Here is a 19,585-nt window from a genome sequence, read left to right as displayed (position 1 = left end):
ACAAAGCAGCCTGTGCAGGGACACGTTTGGCAGAGGTGGGGACCATGCATCCCTCCAGCTGTAGCATGTGTGGATAAGAAACAAATTGTGGATTGAGCGTGGTTATTGCGGATTGATCGTGGGTGACCGGGAATCCTGCCAGCAGAGCAGGACCTCGTGTTGCAGCCGGGTCACGCTGAGAAAGCCCATGGCAGGGGATGAGCAGAAGCACGAATTTGCACCAGCCTTTTTTTGGTGTAGGGTTATTTTCTTATTTTCTTACCATTTCAGGAGGTCGTGAGCTGCTGGTGACCCAGAGCAGACAGATATAACTATTGCTAGCACAAAACAAAGGAGAGTTAACGAGGGGAAAATGAACCCAAGTGGTGACAGAGAGTTTAGTCTGTTTTTTGCAAATTTATTTTCTGCCCTGACTTGGTCTCTCCTGCTGGAGCTGTCCAGGTGTCCCTTGCCAGGTGACACCTTTGCCATCTTCCTAGGGCCCTCAGTAACCAGCAGAAGGACACAGCTCGACTTCAGGGGGAAGGAGGACGCAGAGCCTCGTGTTTTGCTGCAGGTCAGGTCGTGTTGTCGAGTTGGCAAATGCCTACCAAAGCTCTCACTCTGCCTTCTGTAAACTTGGAGCCATTTAAAGGCACCTGAGTATGGTGTAACTTCAGTCCCTGGGGCTGTTATGCGTCAAGCCAGAGGCACTGTTGCACGGGGAGCTGCAGTGGGATCTGATGCAATGGGCAAGCTCCAAGATAAACACCAGGGCTGGTCTAGCAAACCGAGTAGAAACCAAATTTGAAAAGAAATGATCTTAAAACATGAAAGTGCTGTATCATCTGTCAGGGATTAAAATCCAGCGCTTTCCTTTTTTTGTGTCTTTGCGAGGGCTTTAGGGGGTGCGGGAAGTGGGAGAGGTGGGGGCAGCCCCCAGACCCAAAAGCCCGGCTGGGAGGAGCACGGTGGCTGCTGCGAGCTCAGGTGGTGAAGTCCATCCCAGTCAGCAATGCCTGCGGGCTTGGACCCACTCCCGTTTCATTAGGACTTGAGCTCATCCGTTAATTTTAACGCGTTAATTGCTGCATCGGGCCTAACTCACCTCCTGCTGGAGCCACGGGGCCCCGTCCTTTACCCGTGGTGTGATGGTATCGGGACCTTGACGCAGATGTTTGAGCAGTGACGCTGCGATTCGCTTACAAAACACATCCGAGGTACACGATGTGTGAATTGTGCAGAAGGAGTCACGACCTGCCTCCATCCCAAGAACCAGAGCCGCGTTTTAGCGCCAGCCACCAGAGCGGCTGCCAGTTGGCAACGGGAGGTGAGGAATGCGTTTAAGCCGGGCCTGAGCTCTGCGGCTGTGGGCTCTCTGTCAGGCTACAGCTCGGGTTTGGGGCAGGTTTACTGCCGTTTCTGCACCCCCGCTGCTGGATGAGAGCTCTGGCAAGCAGAGGGTGCTCGGCCTCGGCTATAGTTCAGTGGGGAATAGCCTTAGATGGAGAGCTGGCAGCTGCCCCCAGATCCTGCCGTGTGGGGACTGCCTGGCCACAGAGGTGTCTTCGGCCTGGGTAGTGCCAGGTATAGCTTTGGTCGCTTGTCGAGGAAGGTGGGGATGCCCAGGGAGCCTCTAGACACTATGTGTAAAATTTTCCATCCTGAGCCATCTTAGAGAAAAGAGCAAGAGGGCACACAGAGGGAAATGAGCTCGCAAGGGAGGGGACAGGTATCATTTAGAGGTGCAGAGGCAAGAGAGGATTTTGTGTGGTACGAAGGATGACACAGAAATGGAGCCAGGCAGTGCCGTGTGGCCGCTGGTGTTTGCTGCCAAGCACATGCCAGTAACTTTGTCATGAGGACGTTACCAACACATCCCAGCAGGACTCCATCAGACGGAGGTGTTGTTTGAACTCCTGCTAGCTGCCAGAGCAAGAGATGAAGCTCGCGGCCTGGTGCCACCGGGACCACCTCCTAACCTCCGTGCCCTGACTGAGCAGACACCAGGGCACTTCACCACCTGGTGTCCCGGGGTTATTCCTGTCCCACTCCACTGTTCCTGTTCCTTTTGTCTGATTTATCCTTCTGCTCCAGTTTGGAGCTGTCTTCCAAGACAACTCAAAGCCATGCCTGCTCCACGTGAGCCACTAATCTTACATCTTACCTCTGCAAACTCTGCTCTGGCATGCAGCCCTGGCAGGGAGAGGCTTCAGGATCCGAGCTCTCCTCTTTCCTCTAATCTTCACCTTCGGAGATAATCTCCCAAATCCCGCTCCTCGGGGCATTTCCATCAAGGTAAGCTGGTGGCCCTGCTCACCAGCAATCCTTACTGCTGCAGCTATTTCAGTTAAATCTTCTTTAGTTCAAAGGTGAACCTCGGTGTGAGGTGAATTTGCTTTGCTGATGTTAATTGCATTCCTCCTGGTTTTGTCTTCGCTAATTGTGTGCTTAAATTGCGCTGCTTGATTGCCTTCCAGAGCAGTTGCCGTTAGGTGTAGTCCCCTGGTTAAATCCCCTAACAAATTATAACACAATTTAATAAATAAGGATAAAAACCAAATTGTTAATAAATAAATAATGATGTGTATCCTCTCGGGGGATTAATTGATTAAAAGATGGAGAATTAGCCTCCTGTGCCTGCAGTCACCATTGTGGTTTTTCAGTTCAGGTTTCAGCGGCTGCTCCTCTCCAAGAGCCATCGTGGTGCTTGTACCAGAGCCGACACCGTGCAGAAACACACGGCCGTGCTCGGGTCTGTTCCCCTCTTGGTGTCTGTGCTGCCCAGCACCCGAGGCAGCTCAGCCTACTCTTGCTCTAGCTAATGAGTTGAATTGGCAGATTAGAGGTTGTGCTTTTGCAATCCAGTTTGCAATGTACTTGGGAACATCTTGGGACCATCATCCAGCCTGGAGCCCTTCCCACTGATTTCTCAGCTGATGCGGGATGGCTGGGGAAGGTTTCCATCCCTCCCAGCCCGCTTCCCCACCCCCTGTCTTCACAGTCATAAATTACCACCGCTAATTCCCGGTTCCTAGCTCCTCCGTGTGAACTTAAAGCAACGCTGCGTGAGTCCTGGGACCGTGCTCTGGAGCTGGTAGCTGCATAGGGCCGGGAGATGCTTGGGGTGTCCTGGAAGGCGATCCCAGCACTTCTCCCCGCTAATCCCATTAGCTCGCCCTGGCCGCTGTGTCAGGGTACCAGGAGCCCGGCTGCTGGGCTGGCCGCTGGCTCTAAGCCCCGCACACAATGAGTGGGTGACTTCAAAGAGGCTAAACGCAATTTGCATTTCCAAGCTCTCACAGCCAAGGTCTTCAGGAGGGGATGAAAGTGTCTTTTGTTAAGCCTAATGGCAGAGATGATTAAAAAAGCTGTGATTTTTCCCTATTAGCGACATCGTCTGATTCCGCTGTTACGCTTTTGGCAGCTGGGGGAGGATGAATTTTGGGGGAAAAAAAGTACATGAAGGAACCTGTTGCCTATCCAGCTATGATTGTACCTAGGGGTATTCCAATATCACTTACTAATATTTCCAATATCAATTATTTCCTATTTTGAGAGCTAAAAAGGAGGGTCTGGGAAGGAATAAGAGAAATTATTCAATTTTCATCACATTTTCATTAAGCTTCTCCATTTGCTGCGGCCTCATTAGAGCTGAGGTGTCTGTTCGGAGAACAGGTCCCAAATATCTCCAACCAGATCCTCGCAGCGAGGAGGTAACGGGGCTGACTGACCTGCTGGAGGCATGTTGCAGTGTCCACGTAAGCTCAAATCCTCCTCAAAGCATCCGTAGGGCCCTGCGGTGTGCAGCAGCGAGCTGCTGCTTATCTCTTCAACATAAGCAGTGACTGCTCTGGTCTGCAGAGGCTCAGTAATTTCCTTTCTTTGCTCTGTTTGAAGAATATTGGCAAATAATTTCACATCTGGATTTATGCATTAAATGTCTCCTAGAGTGTATAAAACAAAGCACCTAATGAAAGAAATCTGTCTATTTAACTCCTGTTTTAGCTTCGGTTCTGTTTTAGCAATAACTGTTACCGCGCTGGTGGGGGCTGAGGAAACATTTCCTATGGCAGGGTATCAGCGCGGGGAGGGGGTGATTCTTTGTATGCGCCTTTAATTCTGGCTCTGCTCGCCTGACTCTTCCTGCTGTGCTTATCACCATTAAGTATAAGTTTGGTTCGCAAATGGAAAACAGCATCTTAGCTGCCTTAAATAAATGTAACTTTATTTTTCCTGGCAGTTTCTGTTTTCTCTTCTGTGCAAGGCTGGGTATATTCCTGAATGTAGACTCCTCCTTCCTGCAAAAAATAATCACAGACAACATGATAATAACAAAATAGTTCAGACAACATTCGTGCGTGTTCTTGCTAACCCAAAATGCCAGTACCTGATTTTGTGATGCAGCTGAAAACTCAGGCTGTTGTATATTCCTTATATTCACTTGGAAATCCTTTGCGAGCTACTGAAAACTACCTGCAGCACTGTGGGAATCCTTTAAGGTTAAAATCACCGTGGGCACAAAGCCCGGGCCGTGCCCTCTGCACTACCTAAAGACCATATAATCCCTTATCACAGGCTCTTAATGGAGGCGAGGGCGGCGTGCGGGCTCCCGCGCCGGGCGAGCAGCCCCAGAACGAATCGCCGGCTGCGAGGCAAACGCGGCGAGCCCCTCGCCTCGGCCGCGGATAATGCGAGTGCCAGCTCCCCGGAGGGACATTCTGCTGCAAAATCGCATGTGAAACGTTTCGCTCTTTTGTGTTTATGATTGATTTCAGCGACGAGTATGAAGAGGACGGGTTTTGCCAGCCCTACCGGGGGATCGCTTGTGCGCGGTTTATTGGAAACCGGACCATTTATATGGAGTCCTTGCATATGCAAGGTGAAATAGAAAATCAGATTACAGGTGGGTTAAAAATGCACTTGCCTCTTTCCCAAGAAGCTTTTCCCCCAAAGCTGCTAAAGTTTCATAAACCGCAGTGCTATTTTTATGTGCTCTTTATCCTCTCTTGCTGTGAGCTCCCCGTCAAAGCTTGCCTGGGACCCCTGCGTTGCGCAGTGTCAGGGGAGGGAGCTGTCTGGAGAGGGAAGATTTGAGCAGCCTCATGTCTCTGCTGGCCCACTTAACCCAAAGAAGCCACAAAACTGCTTTTCTGAGGAGCAGGGGCTGTGCATTTACAGCTCCTGGGAGTGGTTCAATGCCAGCTTGCCCTGGGCTGCTGTTACCCAAGCAGGTTTTAAACGTGCAATTTAAAAGCATGAAATTTTGACACGCCACTTGTGATGGTAGGAAAGCTGTCATTTTTCACAAAGGTACAGGTTTTGTCATTGGGCAGCCTGCAAGCACTTTATTTTCCACTTGTTGGGCCAAAAGCATCCAAATATTGTATGACTTCGTAAGCCATTATAAATTACTTGGGGAAAAAATGTATAATTGGGTTTGGGGTTTTGGTTAACATGCTTAACATTAGGCCAGTGTTGAAAACCAGATGTTTTTTCTCTGTCAGCGAAATCAGCATCGTTAATAACTTTTAATGTAATTAGTGCTGTGTATTTCTGCAAGGCCTGTTCGTCACCTGGCTGTCTGAAAAGAATAGTCGCAATGGGAAGGGAGGGATATACCGGGAAGGCGAGAGCACGGGAGCAAAATTCCCACCGGGTTAGGTAAAATCCTTTTGTATATTTTACAGCTGCCTTCACCATGATTGGCACTTCCAGCCATTTGTCGGATAAATGCTCCCAGTTTGCTATTCCTTCGCTCTGCCATTACGCCTTCCCCTACTGCGACGAGACTTCGCCGGCTCCGAAGCCACGAGACCTGTGCCGCGACGAGTGTGAAATCCTGGAGAACGTCCTGTGTCAGACTGAGTATATTTTTGCAAGATCTAATCCCATGATTCTGATGAGATTAAAGCTGCCCAACTGCGAGGATCTGCCCCAGCCAGATAGTCCCGAAGCCGTCAATTGTATCCGGATTGGGATTCCCATGGCAGATCCCATAAATAAAAGTAAGTGAAAACGGGTGCAGAAAATACCATGGTGGAGACCATGAAGCTGCATGTGCCTCAGTGCTTGAGCTAGTGCTGGGCTTTGAAAGCACACAGGCACCGTGCTGTTGCCTTATTGTACTCCCACACTTCTTCCCTAGCCAGTCTTGAGTGGGCTGAAATTCAGAAATATTGTTTCAGTGATCCACTGACCTTGGTCTTTGGTCAGGCTGGGCTGCAGCCTGCTCCCAATCTTTATACATCTGAACAGGCAAATATAAAACGTGGCTCCCACAAACTCTCCACCTTCATATGAAAATAATGGCTGCGATTCAGATTCCCACTGTAGTTTTTACTTCTTTTGTGTATCTTATATTAAAAACGCTTGGCATAGGCTGTTTTCATTACAGAAGCATAAGCTTTAAATCCTCCCAGGAATGTGAATGCAAAGCAGGCCCCGCGTTGCAGCCGCAGCAAATTGGGAGCCCGTGCTCCTGAGCTGGCTTTGCCGGCCTCGGGCCAGCAGAAGCACACGGGGGGCTTGGTGCCCACCCCGTCCGGCCGCCATCTGTCTAACCCCACCGACCCTTGCCTTGAACTTCTTTATTTTTCTTTTCAGATCACAAATGCTACAACAGCACAGGGGTGGACTACCGGGGCACGGTGAGCGTGACGCGGTCGGGGCGGCAGTGCCAGCCCTGGAACTCGCAGTACCCCCACACGCACACCTTCACCGCCATCAGGTACCCCGAGCTCAACGGGGGGCACTCCTACTGCCGCAACCCCGGGAACCAGAAGGACGCCCCGTGGTGCTTCACCTTGGACGAGAACTTCAAGTCCGAGCTTTGCGACGTGCCGGCCTGTGGTAATTGCTGCCTTTTTTAATGTCTCACTTTGAGAGAAAAAGGGAATTTGGCTCGCCCCCTCTGTACAGCCCTCCTGCAAACCCAGAGCCCGCAGGAGCTGCGTGCACGGTGTCTTTTTCGAATCCCTGAAAAGAGAGCTCTAGGAAAGGATAAATGCAGTGCTTGTAGCTGAAGCCACAGCATCCAGTGCAGGAAATCCCCCTGCTCTGGGGAGGCCTATGAGCACTTACTGCCCGTGCAGCTGGCGCAGGGCTGGCGTGAAAATATTTTACTAAGGAATACCTGAGCGCTCCCCAGGAGGTGGTGGGGCAGCACGAGCATCCCAGGCTTTCCAGGTTGCCATTCCGATCAGTGTGACTCCTTAATCCAAACGAAACAGGATCAGAGAAGTTGTGCTGCTGATGCTGATCCGCAAAGCAGTTAACAAAACATTCTACTTTTTGCTTGGTTTAGTAAGAACCATCTTAATGAATGCAAACATCACTTAACAGAGCTCAGGCCTTGTTTAAAAAATAGAAATGAGCTTGCCAGATGCTTTTAGCTGCCTTTGAGGTTGGTGTTTACCAAACTGCCTTGGCTGTATTTTGGTTTTTCAAAATGATCAAAAAATGAGATTCAGCTCACATTTTAGTTTGCTTTTTTGAGAGCTAGGGTAAGTGGATGGAAGACCTGAACAAATGGTTCCTAATTGTTTAACCTGCATTAAAAAACAGCAGTATCAATAGCGTGCCAAGAAAACATACAGCCATTTGCGTGGTCATGCCAGAAATGTGTGCAGAAATGTTCTGGAAATCCACAGAAGAAAGTTTCACACAAAAATTTTATGTTGCCTCCAAATTGTGACAGTAACAGTACCTTTCCCCTTGGAAAGGAGATAGCTTTTGATGTTACTGTTCGATAGCCAGAACCAAATTGAATTATTTCTGGTTATGGTTATGAACATTCCTGCAGTGAGACATGTGCTGAGCCTGCTCCAAAGTCTTTTTCAATTAATGGAAAGATGGGAATCGATGCCAAAGTGGGATCTAAATTATGTTCTTAGTGAAAGAATGGATCGGGGAAAGGCAGACAGTTTGGGATATATCACATGCATCACAAACCCTCTCTAAAATTCATACATACTTCTCAGAGTCTTGTATCTCTTTTCATGTTATTTCAGTGCATATAAGTTCTTTTATTTTTCTTCTTAATTAGGCACAGAGACTGTACAAGAGTACTTTAAGCTATATAAACTGTTCCACAGCCTTGCTTCAGCCCTTCACTACAGAAACCTGGGTCTAGGCAGCAGTCAGCAAGACTCCCTGTAGGGTCTGGTCAGTGCTGGGCTCTCTGCCCCAGGAGCTGGTCTGGGCAAGGAAACCTGGCTCAGCCCCAGGTACATTGGGAAGCTCAGGGGTCTCTGGTGCCACTGAGCTCACGGCATGCCATGGCACTGTCAGTCTGTGACCTTTCAGCCATGTGCAGTTCGTGTTTTCTCCGTTTTGTTTCCCACAGGGCATCGGGATAATTGGGTAGTTGAGAGCTGAGGAGGGGGAGCTGCTTCCAAGGGCTGCTCTGGATGGGCTCTGAGATCCCGGGACTGTTTTGGTCTTTTGATCTGGGATAGCTGGAAGCGGAACGCTTTTGGCCGTGTTGCAAAAGTCTCTGATTTGAACGTTTTACTAGATAATAAATGAGATAGGCTGGCTGGCTTGAGGAATTCCTAACAAGGGTTTTAATTACTTCTCACCATTGCCTTACATGGTACTCGCTGTACAGCCGAATTATATGGGATTGTTATTTTAAATACAGACAAATAGAACTATATCAGGTGAGCACTAATTTAATTGTTAAATGCCAATCTGCATATTAAAACCCAAATACCACATGGGACTTGCATTCTGCTGGTTTTGCACTGGCTGAAAGAGCCATTTCAGGCACAGTTTAATAAGTATTGTGCATTCGGCCTCACCAGGACATGCCTAGATGGGAAATGAATTTAATTGGGGTGGCTCCCAAGAAACCTATTAACCTAATGAGGCTTCATGGCAAGGGCTGCTACTTAATAAGAACAATAATTTCCTTTGACTGGAATAGCTCAGGTGATGAACTAGTGCCCAGGTCTCCGTCTGCCTCATGCTGCTGCTTTCTTTTCCTTTCTTCAACTGTATCCTTCCGTTGTCTCACAATCTGTAAGAGATTGGTGTCATAAAAGTTTGTCAACTTGAATATAGGAAGATTTGAAACATGGAGCAAGTCAAGAGTGAGGCTTGGCAAAGACAAATATAATAAGGTTTTGAGGGAGAGGGAAAGGCACTGCCTGTCTGTGCTAGAGGATGGCAACTTGTTTAAGACACTGCTGATGACAGTGGAGTGGGGAAGGTAGAAGGGATGACTTGGTCTTTACTCCCCTGGGGACAAGAGAGCCTCTCACCTGCTTGTGGCACAGGGATCTGTGCAGGCTGCTGGGTAGAGCTGGCTGTTCAATACAGATGGGGTGAGAGCACGCCTCCCCTCGCAATTGAAAAACAGATGGCACAACTTAGTTTAAAAAGAAGGGTCAAAAAGGAGCCCGTGGGGGAGCAGGAGGATGGGGTGAGCCTGTCAGTAGAGAGGGGCTGCATAAAGTGATTTCCAGAAACATTTGAACTTTGCCTCTATCACCATTTGAGCCAAACCAAGCTTCAGACTGTGTGTATGTATAATGAAGTGCATGAAGGATATCTGTGTGGGCCATTAAGCATTTCTACAAATGCAGCTTGGAAAACACAGACAAACAAACTGGAATGACCCTGCGTGAAGAACAAAACAGTCCCCGTCCTGCCAGAATCTGCCCAGCCTGATTTTGCTGCAGATTTCCAGCACCTCTCTCAAAACAAGTGGGCAGCAGCAGCCAGTCCCGCAGCTCCAGGTGATCTTCAAAGTTCCTGGGGTGCCCTGCAGTGGGTGTGTTAACCCGAGTGTAATTACACCCTCAGTTTTTGGATGCTGCTGGGGAATACCAGAGCAAACAAGCTTCAGTGGCCTCGTGCTCAGAGCTGTGTGCTTGGACAGCATCTTTGTCAACACAGGCAGGTGCTGCATGAATGCAAGGGTGTTATCTCCTTCCCAAAGCCTCTCCCCTACCACACCTTTCCCCTAAGCAACAAGCTCTGTGAACCCACAGATAGCTGGAGAGGGCTGAGTGTCGGATGTCCTTGCTGGGCAGTGGTGGAAGAGGGTTTCATACTTCTAAAACTTCACTCACTCCCTAGCTGTGAAGAAAGCTGTATGCAGAGGGAGCAAATACTGCAGCTAGTGTTGGCACTCTGTAAAATAAACTGGCATCCCAACCTCTTCCAGATCCTTGTTTTTTACAGGTTTTATCCACGATGTAGCTTTTCTTTCAGCTGTCCCTGCAGCATCCTTTGAGAAGTGCTAGCTGTTGAGAATATGAAGCTGGAGATAAATGAGGGGGTGAAACTGTCCCTTTTAACAGCTGCCCACAATCCCAGGGGGGTCTTTCTTCCATAAGATATTCTAGAAATTATTTTTCCTGTGGACCTCTATTAGACCATTACTTCATTTCCCCCAAGCAATAGCCACGTAGTGGTATCCAGCTATTTCATAACCATAAGTAGGTTTGAACTGACACGCTGCAGTGAAATTGTTCCTGGCCTTGTTGGTGTATCTTCCATTCTGTGTTCCTACAGAAACAGTACTCAACAAAATGAATTTCTCTGTTATTATTCAAGAAGGTGGCTTGCAGTAGTGTTACCTGGATGCTTTATTCCTCTTAATACTTCTAGTTGACCCAGGGGTGTATTTAACTGCATGGATACTTCACTCATTGTTTTTTTTTCCCTTGAACCAGATTCTAAGGATTCCAAGGAAAAGAATAAAATGGAAATCCTATATATCCTGGTGCCGAGTGTCACTATTCCCCTGGCCATAGCCTTGCTCTTCTTCTTCATCTGTATCTGTCGCAACAACCAGAAGTCATCCTCCCCTCCAGTTCAAAGACAGCCTAAACATGTAAGAGGACAAAACGTGGAGATGTCAATGCTCAATGCCTATAAACCAAAGGTAAGCCTGCAGCTCATTTCTGCTTCCATGTTTGCTGCCTCTAAGGGCAGGGAGTGAAATCCTTTATTGATTGAGCGCTGAAATGTTAAGCTGATTTCCAACTTGAGGTTTCTGCTGGTGCCTTTTTTTCTTGGGAGGACTTTTCTTGTCAGCAGCACAGCAAGTGTCATGCTGGGCCTAATTCCTACTTGTCCATGTGTCTGCATATGTAGAAGCTGGAACTTTTAGTGGTAAAAAAGGCAGCCCATTCCTGAAGTACCTCTAGATTACTTATCTCATTTGGAAGCCTTTTTTTAAGTCAGAAAGTAGTATAGATATGATTCAGCATTTTCTCAAGAGAGTTTTTTCCTGGATCTGCTATAATCATGCACCACCTTCACTCAGCTGAAATCACTTTGGAAAGATTTGTTCCTTGTTTTTTCAGCCCATTTCAGGCTTACCTGATTTCTCAGTTAAAAGAGAAATTAGCACAACACAGCCCAAGGATCTACCTCTAGCTGGCCAGCACAGCTGGTGCAGAGCTGCTCTCATTGCTGGTGTTGTTTTGCTTTAGTCTAGTCCCCGGTTCATGAAGCGTTTTTAAAATCATTTCAGATTGAAGCATGATTAACCATGAGCTTCTTGCTTATGGGCTGGGCAGCCAATTTGCAAACCTGTAGCTATCACCCACTGCAGGGCTGTAAATGCCTTCTGCCACCTACAGGCAGAATAATGCCCTGGAAAGATTATTTAATTGTCTTGTTTTGCACACAATGCCAATTCTTCAACAACTTGGTGGAGATTGTTCTTTTTTTTGAAGCATTTCAGAGTGAAAATCAACATGTACAAGTAACTAGAATAGAAACACAGTGAAGTGTGGGATCTGAAACAGTCAGACGTGCCTTTGGGCAAGATGTTATTTTTGTGGGAAAATGACATAGTAAAATTAACTAAATTTGATTTTTATTGGCACTTCAGCCATGTGAACTCTAAGCACTGATTCTTCAAACTTTGCTGTTGTTTTTTTTTTCAAGTATTGCTGTTGTAGGTGTTCTTTCTACAGTGTGGAGGTTGCTACTAGGCATTAGGAAAGGTTGTACTTGTAGTTCGGAAACTGTGTTCTCCATCTCTGTATAAGTTCAGGAGTGGTTTACTTCTTAAGTTCTATAAAGGAGCTATGGGCTGCCACCACTGCTTGCTCTTAAAAGTCAGATTTATAGAATTAGATTGTAAGGAGTTAATTGTGGCAGGCCAGGGAAAATTACTTCAGTCACTGCATCCCACAAGGTGCAGGGAATGTGGTACAAGGGGTAGGGGATGGATGGAGCTGTGCCACCCAGCACGAGGTGCTTTTTTGGGGGTGCTGCCCCGTGTCTGTAGAGTTGCAGGCTCAGAGCAGTCAGGATAAACACAGAAGGTTGTTGCAGAGGAAAATTCCAGCTCACCACCCACTCACTGAAAGTGTAGAAGACTCTTTTAAGTCAATGATAAAAGTAAACCCACAGCGTGGCTCTGCTGGAGAACACGGTGCTGATTTTGCCCTTTAGTAATACAAAGTGCATGCAGAGATGTTTTTATATAGCATATTGCTAAACTCTTTGTTTTAAACAGTTGAGGACATTGGGACTGCAGGACTGCTCTGTGGGGTTGGGGTAGACAGAGAGCTTGGTCCGTTGGTGTATTCTACCTCCTCAGCCCCAAGACACACACGAACCCAGTGACTTTATCTTGGTTTTCCCTTTGATGTTCTTAATTTCAGCTTCCATGTACAGCTTAGAGCAGCTGAAAATGCTTAATACATGCTTAAAAACAAAACATGTGCTTAATAACAGAATGTAGGTAATAGTACCAGAACCATTTAATTTGGTAAGTGTCAAAATACATCTTGCGTCCAACCACCATAGAATATTTTGATAAATTTGGACTTGCTTCTTGGTTCCCCTTCTAAGGTAGTCTGATAAATTCACAGCTGAACAGGAGATAAAGGGAATGTCAGCATCATTTTAACCAGGTCACGATTTCCACCTAGGCTGCCGACACACTGATGCCTTATGCACACCACATAGGGAAGCAACTTACTCAAAAGTGTTTTGCAAATATAGACCAGACTGTTTTCTTTTGATGTTTAAAGTCATATGCTGCAAAAAGCTTTCTGTTTTATTTATGCTAATTCTCTATTTTCCTACTGGGAACCCAACCCGCCCTGTTTCAAATGTTTTGATTGCTTTTCAAACAAAATTTGAAAAGAAAGGAAGTAGAATCCTATTTTTAAATACGGTATCCAGTATTAATGTCAACTTCGGGTAAAAACACTCTTAAAGCTTTAAGCTCCAAGTGAGGTAGATGTGTGTTTGCTCGTACAAATAAAAATGTTAGCATTTCATCCAAGAGCCTGTTTCAGTTTTAAGGGATTTTAATTGCCCTCAAAAAATATAATAAACCGAGCTTGTCCTGTCATTCACCTAATGGAAGGAGCCGATAAAGAGATAGAGGCGGTGGGCTTCGCTCTTTCTGCTCTTCCTTTGTACTCGGTTTACTTTGGCGTGCTGCCTCATATGTATTTTACACTTCTTTACATTTTGTACACCGATGTATGACAAATACTTGTCAAACAAAAACTAAGCAGATTTATAACCGCTTAACTTGAAATGAGCCCTTCCTGCCAAAACTTTATGACTTCATTTTCTTTCATAGTTTTCCACTATGTTGGTTCAAACAGACAAACCCTGCCTGAGGTCAGACAGAGGTCATTTCACTTTCATTACTAAAATATAATTTACAATATGCCAGACCTAAACAAGTTTTAGCCTAAAGGATTTGTATAATATAAACCATCTGTTCCTCAACAATATAGCTAATTTCCTGCCATCACCGTACAGTCTACTGGCTGCCTGCTTAAATGGCTTTATGATGATGATGATTATTATTATTTATGCAGTATTTGTCTAAAAATTGAAAGTGGTCAATATAATTAGAATTCATTTCTTCTAAAATGCCACTTTTTAATGATTTTTCTAATACGTCAGCTTTCCTCTATTGTCGCTGTAAAGCTGCAGCTATATTTCAGGAAGGCAAATGCTAATGTTTACACTGTTTTATGAAATGTAGGTCCCGAACTCATTAGTCTTAAATTACTACCCATGGCTATATGGAAGATCCTAAATGACTGGCTTTGTGTGTAGGTGTTAACAGCAAGTGTGGAAGTTGGTGTCTGAATGTCAGTGCAAGTTCTTTATGGTCTAAGAGTGAAGAGCAACAGAGTTTTAAAAAATTTAGCCTTTCTTCTTCAACCAGTATCTCATTTTTCCAGCTGACTCTGTCCAGCATGTTTGAGATTGAACATTCAGTCAAGTGTGAACAGAAAGAGTCTTTATTGTACACTGAAGGGTTAATAGCAAAGTCAAGGAAGAATTGGCTACAAGAACATAGCTTTAAAAGAAAAAAAGGGTTTCTGCTAAAACTTCAGGCGCGGGCCCAGAAAGCACTTCAGCATGCACTTAACTTAAAGTATGTGAATTGACTCAATTCCTGAAATCAGTCAGATTCAGTTTCAAGTATATAAATGCCCAAGCCCAAGTATATAAATGCTTTTGCTGAAATGCTGATGGTTCCTGCGTATATTTATATCTAACACATACTACTTTTATCTGATCTTGTGCAGAGGGTAAAAAGTAATTCTAAATTTAGTTTTGGAGCAGAGTACAGAGTAAGATTAAGCGTTTTTCAGCCCTGAACTGTGCAGATGTTGGGATACTGGTGTTAGGATACTGAACTGGGGCTGCTGCGTTAGTGCCTGTCTCTCACAGGTTCCCTGCCACGTGGGTGTGCAGCCCCAGGAGCTCTCGTATAGGTTTGCACGGCTTTCAGACTTCCTGTGTGAAAAGATATTTTATTTAAAAACACATGTTCAGCTCTGTTTTTCTAACACCTTTTTACTGTCATTTCTTTCCCAGAGTAAGGCTAAGGAGTTGCCTCTTTCCGCTGTGCGCTTCATGGAAGAACTTGGTGAATGTGCTTTTGGCAAAATCTACAAGGGACATCTCTACCTTCCAGGCATGGATCATGCTCAACTTGTTGCTATCAAGACCCTAAAAGACTTTAACAACCCCCAGCAGTGGGCAGAGTTCCAGCAAGAAGCATCTCTCATGGCCGAGCTCCATCACCCTAACATTGTTTGCCTCTTAGGTGTTGTGACCCAGGAACAACCTGTCTGCATGCTCTTCGAGTACATGAACCAAGGAGACCTGCACGAGTTCCTCATCATGCGATCGCCACATTCAGATGTTGGGTGTAGCAGTGACGAGGACGGGACAGTAAAATCCAGCCTGGACCACGGGGATTTCCTACATATTGCAGTCCAGATTGCAGCAGGGATGGAGTACTTATCAAGTCATTTTTTTGTCCATAAAGATCTTGCTACTCGGAACATTTTAATTGGAGAACAACTTCATGTGAAAATTTCTGACCTTGGACTCTCAAGAGAAATCTACTCGGCAGATTATTACAGAGTTCAAAACAAATCTCTCTTGCCAATTCGCTGGATGCCACCAGAGGCCATTATGTACGGCAAATTCTCTTCTGATTCAGATATTTGGTCATTTGGAGTCGTTTTATGGGAGATATTCAGCTTTGGACTTCAACCGTATTATGGATTTAGTAATCAAGAAGTCATCGAGATGATCAGGAAAAGACAACTGCTGCCGTGCTCTGAAGACTGTCCTCCTAGAATGTATAGCCTGATGACAGAGTGCTGGCATGATCTGCCATCTCGGAGGCCACGATTTAAAGAAATCCATGCCAGGCTGCGCTCCTGGGAGGGCCTTTCAAGTCACACTAGTTCTACCACCCCCTCAGGTGGGAACGCCACCACGCAAACAACTTCCCTCAGTGCAAGTCCAGTGAGTAACCTAAGTAATCCTAGGTACCCTAACTACATGTTTCCAGCCCAAGGTATACCACAAGGCCAAATTGCCGGGTTCATAGGACCACCAATACCTCAAAACCAACGATATATTCCGATCAATGGGTACCCGATTCCACCAGGATATGCTGCTTTCCCAGCTGCCCACTATCAGCCGCAAGGTCCACCCCGGGTGATCCAGCACTGCCCTCCTCCAAAGAGTCGCTCTCCCAGCAGTGCCAGCGGGTCGACCAGCACAGGTCACGTCACTAGTTTGCCGTCTTCAGGATCCAACCAGGAAGCAAATATCCCTTTGCTATCTCATATGTCAATTCCTAGTCATCCGGGAGGGATCGGTATAACAGTTTTTGGAAACAAAACTCAAAAACCGTACAAAATAGACTCTAAGCAGTCTTCCCTTTTAGGAGACTCCAGCATCCATGGACCTAACGAATCTATGATTTCAGCTGAATTGTAAATAAGCGAGGCCTTTGTAAATATAACTATTTACAATACAAACTAGAATGTCGTAGAAAAGATTTATATTCAAATATTTTATTAAAGATTCTCCTGGTTGTTTAACAGACATTGCAGCAAGTATCTTCTGTGAAGTTTAACTGCTTAACAGGATGGGCAGACTCAACCAGACAAAGATCATTGTGGTATGAATACCCAGCTTTGTGAATGGACTCATTGTTTCGTTAAGTGCCACCGACAACTCAAAAAGGGGAGGGGGAGATTTTTTAGAATAAAAACATTTTATCATATGCTTTTTCACAGCTTTCTTAAGCATCTGATGTGGTTTAAATCACAGAAACTTTTTTATACTGAAAACATATTTTAATATTTGTCTCTTTTTTAGGAGATGCAAATATTCGGCGATTTACTGGGTGTGCAATTTCAGTTCCAATAGCTAGTTAAAATATTTGTAAATTTTGCAGTCAAGGATTATGTTTCAAGTATGTGATCTGAGAGCTGAATAATTTACTTCAGGTAGGATTTTGGTCTTTTGTTAAGTTGGGAGTCTGAGTTCAGATTCAGACCAAAAAAGTCTTTTTATATGACAGCACAATAGTTTGAGTTACCGACTTGCAGTCTACAAAAATCATCCGATATTGGCTGCTAAAGATGGCTGGAGTTGTAAGAAATTGCCTTAAAGGAAATGAAATTAAAGTATTTTAATTTCAGAACCTGGATCAACTTATTCAAAGATAACATTTCATAATTTTTATACGTAGTTAAAGTGGAAATTTTATATCCTTTTGTTGCTATGCAACTGTTTAATGGAAAGGCTCCAAACCACAATTTTATATATGACAATCAGTTTTCCCAGGAATATTTATTGTTTCAGATCGATACGTAATTTCAGTGATTATGACTCCAGTAACCCCAAAGAAGGGAAACTCACATTCCATCAGGCAGCAAATCCATTGATAGCAATTTAGTCTATCAATTCTAATAATGTGAATTAGTGTTAATTTTCATCCTAGAAATATCACTTGTGTAATTACTAAAGTTCATTCAGGTATAAGCAATCTAGATTATTCATTTGAAACCACTTTAATGAGTTACAAAAGTGCTGTGTACATTATGGTTTTTCACACTCTCTTTTGTACTGAATAGTATTTTTTATTGTACACAATGAAAACAATCTTTTGCTCAGTTGACAATGTTGTATAATATGACTTTATTTTTATCTTTTGCACAAAAGTGTGATGGTGTTTTGTACAGCAGAAGTGAAAATACATCTCTGCATTTTATATCTTGGTCTGTTTCTTTTTATTTTTAACCTGATGTAGATGTTCTTGAAATATATTATGGTGATATTCAGCCACTACCTTATACAAATATTTTTCTTTATTTTCACTGCATGCATTTAATCACTGTATTACTTGATGATTGTTTTATTAATTATGGGCATTTCAATTAGGCAAGCATGAAAATGTAATTACAAAGGCTATTTTATAATTAAGATATGTGCATTTTTGTATTTCACATGCCAGAGATATTAAACACTGATTATTTTATGCTGCTGTTTATTAAAACATTGTTTTAATGTAAATACATCAGTATTTCCTCCATCTTGGCAAAAGATATTTGAAAAACTTAGTATTTAACAGAGAGCTAATATCTGCTCACCTAGCTCTGGTAGGGAGTCTGCTGAGAGGCTCCCTTGAAGAAGACATAAGAGTTTTGAAAATAATAGTTGCAGACAGGTTACTCAGGCTTAGCTGAACACTTGATTGTGCACGTATTTGCAGAGCACCCAGAAGAAGTTTTTGCTCTCTTTGCTGTGCTCTCGTAGGTGCAGTTTAGCTCAGTACCGAGCACTGCCCTTTCAGCTCCTTGCTTAGGTTTTACGTCCTGGTGCCTGTGAGCTGTTGTGTTGTGTTGTATTGCAGCGGCAGCCAGAGTCCAAATGTCTCCATTGCATAAGCTTGAAACTAGTTACAGGTTAAGAACAATCAGTAATTAAACAGCAAGGGCTTTTGTGACTTCTGAGATACTTTAAGCATCAAAGATGTCACCTTCCATGTGGATCAAAGTTAGATCTGTTGTGAAAATATGTTACATGTTAGGTAGAACTCAATTCTGAAGATTCAGACAATAATTACATCTTACTAACTTTTATATCTGCATCAGGTTACCAGACTTTCAGATGCTAAAAACTTAGTTTTGAGCAGAGATGTTTTACAGGTCTGGATGAGATGTTTTCTCTCTGAGCTGCAGCTGTTAAGTAACTAGTGGCTAGGGAATTGCTTTCACACTCATTTACACACACAGTTTTGTAGCACTCACTTGGTGTCTTGTTCAGTAGACAGTCACTGTATTGTCATTCTTGAACCATTGTTTCCTGTATGGACTCCTGCATACTTGCTTGAGTGGTTGCATCAGTGCAGACAATTCTTGTGCATCCTAGGCACCAAACACACAGAGAAGGAAGAAGCCATTTTTTTTCACCAGCGTCATATTATGACGTTTCTTACCCAATACCATTAAGAGCTTGAAATTTCACCAATGAGAGTTAGTCTGCCACTTCATAACTAATTAATTTCAGGAAAAAAAAAAAAAAAAAAAGAAGAAGCTATATGCAGCCAAACAGATTTGTGGTCTTTAGGGTAGGCAGCTGTTGGAAAATCTTCATTAAAGAACATGCTGTGAATGAAGTCAATAGAGAAAAAAAGAATCTTTGCACCATGGATAATGCACAGTATATGGAAAAACACAGTTTAAAAAGATACAGAGATACCATGATCAGTGGTCTCAAAATATTTGCTCAGCACTGTCAAGCAACAGCCTTCACTCAATGAATGTATGAAGAAAATGAACATATCTTCAAGAGGCCCTCGTTGCTTCGTCAGGCTGGAAGAGACAGCAGTGGAACCAGCTCACAAGCCAGTTGGAATAGCAAGTGATGTATGTCCCATCAGAACAAATTTGAACATATGAGACATAATGCCATATTTAAATTAAATTCTGTGATGACAAGCATGAAACTTAAGTCAAACCACGCTCACATCAATACTGTACGTACTGCCATGGGATTGCTGTCTTATGTACATTAACTGTAGCTGCAAATCTGCACACTTAACTTTAGTCATCAGGATAGGACAGCACTAACCCAAGACTAATACTTAATGTGGTCCCTCACACACCTTGTGGTTCTATGTTGAAAAAGGAGCTTTCGTGCAAGCTCACTCACAGATCAGTTTAGTTTGTTTATTTATTTCCCTTTGTTTCAAAGCAAGCTGGATCCTTAAGGTTAAATAGACTCGTGGTTAGGAGATGGAAAGCAGCACTGAACAATACACCTGAAAACTCTTAGGAAG

General features: G+C 44.4%; 1 protein-coding gene across 1 annotated transcript in view; it reads left to right on the top strand.

The window, feature by feature from the left end:
• The window catches only part of ROR1 (receptor tyrosine kinase like orphan receptor 1), a 150,683-nt gene extending 132,927 nt beyond the window's left edge, over window positions 1-17,756 (top strand). Inside the window, exons 5-9 of the mRNA XM_084290795.1 lie at window positions 4,758-4,885; window positions 5,670-5,987; window positions 6,586-6,831; window positions 10,665-10,876; window positions 14,809-17,756. Coding sequence (XP_084146921.1) covers window positions 4,758-4,885; window positions 5,670-5,987; window positions 6,586-6,831; window positions 10,665-10,876; window positions 14,809-16,233 — 2,329 coding nt within the window. The 3' untranslated portion in view covers window positions 16,234-17,756. The remainder of the gene's footprint in view (window positions 1-4,757; window positions 4,886-5,669; window positions 5,988-6,585; window positions 6,832-10,664; window positions 10,877-14,808) is intronic.
• The last annotated feature ends 1,829 nt before the right edge of the window (window positions 17,757-19,585 follow it).

This window comes from Netta rufina (assembly GCF_964035555.1).
Source record: "Netta rufina genome assembly, chromosome: 8".
NCBI lineage: Eukaryota > Metazoa > Chordata > Aves > Anseriformes > Anatidae > Netta > Netta rufina.
This window is presented reverse-complemented; position numbering and strand designations above follow the sequence as displayed.